Here is a 4,339-nt window from a genome sequence, read left to right on the forward strand (position 1 = left end):
CCCCCGCCAGCGGCGCGTGCGGCGAGCGAGCGGCCCCGCACCCCACGCACCCCACGCACCCCCCGGCATCCACACACACTCATGCATATAATGGCGGCCTAGCTAGCCCTGCCGCCGCGCCTGGCGCCTGCTTCTTACGACACTGCCGGGTTACACAAGTGCCATGACAGGTGTGGGTCACACAGGAGTCATGGAACTCTGTGTGAATCACATAATCCTGATCGATTTAGCCCCACATTTGTTTCCAGAGGCGCCTCAAACGCACAATCCGCTACACAGCAGCACACACCTGAAACCCAGCAACAGACTGGATTCAACCACCCAACGAAAGCACCAAGGGTTGTGGGAGGAGGCGGCGCAGACAGTCGCAAACCTCGATTCTCGCACACTTGCTGCCGGCCCCACGGCTGTGACGAGCATCAGATGCTTATCATGCACTCCTCTATCTCGCAACCAATACGTATCCTCGCCCGTGCCCCCGCCGCCATCTGCCTACCCACGGAGCCACGCGGCGGCCCCGGCCCCGCCGTCTGCCGGCGGCAGCGCCACCAGCAGCGGCATCGGGAACGGCGCGCGGCCCGCGGCGGCGCCTCGCAGGCGCGCGCGGGCGGCCAGGTCGCGCAGCGCGCGGCGCGCGCGGGAGAGGGGGTGGTCAAAGGGCAGATCATCTTCGTCGTCTTCGCTGCCGCTGTCGAGCTCTGCGCCGCCGGTCACGGCCGCGGCGGCGGCCAGGCGCTGCCGCAGGTGCGCTGCCGGCGCGGTCCCCTTTGCCTGCTGCTGCTGGGGCTGCTGCTGCTGCTGCTGCTGCTGCTGCTGCTGCTGCTGCTGCTGCTGCTGCTGCTGCTGCTGCTGCTGCTGCAGGTCGGGGTGCCTGCAGCCCGCGGTCCTGGTGTTCCTCATAGCCGCTGCTGCAGGCGCCGCCGCAAGCGCCACTTTCGACGGCCCCATCACCACCGCCGCCCGCCACGGAGGACGTTGACGGCCGGCTACGCGCCGATTCTGCCACCGCGGCTGGCGCCGCGTCGGAGCCGCCGGCCGCGCCGCGGCTGGCGCCGCCCGCGCACTCCACCCTGAAAACGATGCTGGCGTTTTCGAATGGAATTGTCAGCGTGCCCACGTACACCACCGCCGGCCCCGCCGCCACCGCCGCCGCCGGCCCCGCGCGCGCTGCGGCGGCGGCCGCGGGGCCGGGCTTACAGTGCACCTCCGCCACCGACCACACCGCTGCCGCGCCGCCGCACGCGCGCAGCGCGCGCGCCTCGACAAGCAGCGCGCAGCGCGCCATGCCGCCGTTGCGGTCGGCGGCGTTCAGGGCTGCGAAGAGCTCCGCCTTCGAGGTTGCTGAGAGGGGCAGGTCCGGCGCGTGGTTGGTGGTGTGGACGGTCACCGCGTCGCCATCGGGCGTCCAATGCAGGCGCGCCTGATGGGAAGGGGGCGGGACGGACGGGTGGGCTGGTGAGGGGCGCCGGCATGCCAAGGGGACCTTGGAAAGGAGGCGGAAGCCCTTTTGCTGACCGGACCCCGTGACGCAACCGCAGACCCGACAAGTTTGGGCGGATGGAACACTACAACAGGACATCCGGGCCGTGTGCCCGCACAAGGGCGGCCCCCGCACTACGGTAACGCGCCCAAATACAGGGGCCAACGGCGCGGCTGATCATCTCACCCCGCGGCGGCTCGCGATGGCGGGTTTGTAGCCCAAAGGCAGGGCGGAAAAGTCGATGTCGTGTGGCTTCACAGTTCCCAGCTGCCCGGCGCCGGCGCCACGAGCGGCGGTCTGGGTGTCGCTTATCCGAGAAAGTAGGCGGTCCCATAGGGAGGACATGGTGCTATGTGCGAGCTTGGTGGCGCGAGGAACGTGCAGACCACACTGCCACGCGGATGAATGTGCGATCGAACTGGGCGTTTTGTGCCCGGCCAGCGTGGACAATATGGCTGAAATTGCGTGCATGACCAAATTCATGTTGTTGCAGGTGCCACATCGGGCTAAGACGTGCAGGTGAGGCGGCATCACTGCGGCACTGTACAACGCCCCTGCGCGGCATCCGCGCGTGTCACCCGCACTTAGTCACTGCTGCCGCGTACCGCAGCACTGCGTCACTCTGGCGGCGTCGGTGCCTGCCGCCAGATGCCGTTGCTGTTGTTCAGGCGGCCCGGGGCTTGGATGGCGCACGTCGATGTTCACTGCTGCTGGATTGTTGGTGTTTTTGACCAAGCGAGAGCTTCCAGCCATGGGCCGACTGCAACCCAGAACACCACGACACGTGCAACCCTCCCTCACCGTAAACGACCTGCACTAAAATTATTCACATTCCAAGTATATGCAAGCCCACGGTCCCTGCATTGCAGGCAAAATCAACCCTCTGCCGTTGGGGGCTGCCGCAGGCCCCCGCCTGCTGCCCGGGGCTGCCGCGCGGCTGCCGCGCGCGCGAAAGCGCCCGCCGAGTCGCCGGCCGGCGCGACGCCCGGCCGGCTGCCAGCCGTCCTGCGGAGCGCAAACACGGGCACGCTGACCACGGCGTGTCGCAAGCGTGGGGCCCGGGCTTCGAGCACCTGGGGGTTTGGGGGTGGGTTGCTGTCGTCGCGCCGCAGCATCAGGCGTGCGTCATCAATAGGGTATGAACCAACAGTGGCGCTGAGTCGGCTCCCCTTCCCGCGTGCAACCAGTCCTGTCAGCCTCGTCTGCTTCATATCTTTGCGCTGACGAGGGTGTTGCTTTTTTGCTTGCCATCGCATGAAGCAAGCAGGGCCGTGGCACCCCTGAAGGATAATTTCTTCCGCCGCGCAACTCCACAGCAGCATGCAAGGATTCGTTCGCACCTGCAATTTGCTGGCCGCCAACGACTAACGGCGGCTTGCATGGTAGCTAGACTCGCCGATATGCTTGCCCTCAATCTGCTTGGTCAAGAGTTTTTCTGGCACATGTAGTTTTCGCCGTCGCTTGCTGCCGCAGCAGTCAAATGATGGGGCCGGGAGCGAACATGCCGCTTTCAGGCCCCACAACTCCACTGCTCCTCAGTCAACGCAAGCGCATCTCCACCATCTTCGCGCCCTCCTGCCACCCCGCCACTGATCCCAGAACCCCTTTGTTGACGAGGACGCATAGCGATTTGATTACACTCTTGGGCGGGCTGCGGCACGGGCGAGAGCCAGAGTGGAGCCACACAGAGGGCGCGGCTTCAACCTTGGATCGCGTTGCCAGCTTGCCTTGAAGCACACTGTGTAATGCACGCGTTGCGTGCGCCTCGCACGCAAGTGCGAACGACGGGCTGCGCCTTGCCGTCCCAACCGACCCAGAGCCCTGGTGGTAGGAATGAAATACAAAACGAATGGGGCAGGTGCGCGGGTTGCCGCCCCCCGCCTGCACTCTGCTCTCTGCAGAAGGCCAAACAATGACAAGGAATTATGCTCGATCGACAATAAGGATTAAATCATTGGCCACTATCCCATACGGCGGCGAGAAAAGGGCAGACGCAGCTGGCAGCAAGAGGCGGTATTCAAACGCCGCTTGTGCGCCCTGCGTGGCACGCACACAGGAGGTGGCGCGGGCCTGGGCGGCGCGACCGTAAGGGCTGCAGGCCCCTGGCACGCAGAGGGCGAGCCGGGTGCCCACGACGGCGGGTTCGCGCCGCCGCCGCCGCGGCGCGTCTCGCGTGCGCCCTCCGCTTAGCCCATGCCCGGAGGCAGCGCGGGGCCGATGGGCCCGGCGCCCATCAGCGCGCCCTTCGCCGCGCTCGCTCCCTGCGCGGCCTGCGCCAGGGCGGCCACCTTTTGGGCTGCCTGCGGTGCAGTCCGATGTTTTGGGTGTGGAACGGGGATGGGTGGGTTAGTGGGTGGGTTGGTGGGAGACAGGCCGCAATGGGGGGGGGAGAAGATGTTCAATGTGCTGATGCAATTCATGAGTAAGGCGCCCAGCATCCCCCGACTGGACATGATCCCAAGTGCTTGCTCCGCCCCTCAGAATGTCAACACCCAGATACAACTCGGCTGTTTATGACTAAAGCAACGACGTAATAAAAACCCAACCAGCACACCAGGCGCCGCCGCCCCACCTGCAGGATCTGGTCCCAGGAGGGCATGTTGTCGGGTTTGGGCATGTTCTTGAGGAACGTCTGCGCCCCCTGCAGCCCCTTGACGATGTCCTCCATCGGCGGCAGGTTCTTGGGCAGCTGTAGTGGTTCGAGTGGTTTTTGGGGTGCGTTGCGTATGATTAGGCCGCGGCGGAGGGTGTGCACTGTGCAATGGGCATAGCAGCCAAGATCCCATGGGCAGTCAATCAGTCCCTGGCGCTTCGATCGGCCGTCAAGGACTGTTTTGGAGTGCCGGTTTGAGGGGCGGG

General features: G+C 65.7%; 2 protein-coding genes across 2 annotated transcripts; both read right to left on the reverse strand.

Annotated features, from left to right (window-relative positions):
- Window positions 1–492: 492 nt before the first annotated feature.
- MNEG_13537 (hypothetical protein) lies at window positions 493–1,825 on the reverse strand (the record flags this gene model as incomplete). Its single annotated transcript, XM_014037991.1, has 3 exons — window positions 493–855; window positions 1,007–1,420; window positions 1,667–1,825. 3 exons carry the CDS (start codon window positions 1,823–1,825, stop codon window positions 493–495), a joined length of 936 nt encoding a protein of 311 aa, XP_013893445.1.
- A 1,841-nt stretch (window positions 1,826–3,666) lies between these two features.
- Window positions 3,667–4,148, reverse strand: MNEG_13538 (hypothetical protein; the record flags this gene model as incomplete). Its single annotated transcript, XM_014037992.1, has 2 exons — window positions 3,667–3,780; window positions 4,053–4,148. The coding sequence occupies 2 exons, from the start codon at window positions 4,146–4,148 to the stop codon at window positions 3,667–3,669; spliced, it is 210 nt and encodes a 69-aa protein (XP_013893446.1).
- Between the last annotated feature and the right edge of the window lie 191 nt (window positions 4,149–4,339).

The sequence above is a fragment of the Monoraphidium neglectum genome (assembly GCF_000611645.1).
Source record: "Monoraphidium neglectum strain SAG 48.87 unplaced genomic scaffold scaffold03887, whole genome shotgun sequence".
Classification (NCBI taxonomy): domain Eukaryota; kingdom Viridiplantae; phylum Chlorophyta; class Chlorophyceae; order Sphaeropleales; family Selenastraceae; genus Monoraphidium; species Monoraphidium neglectum.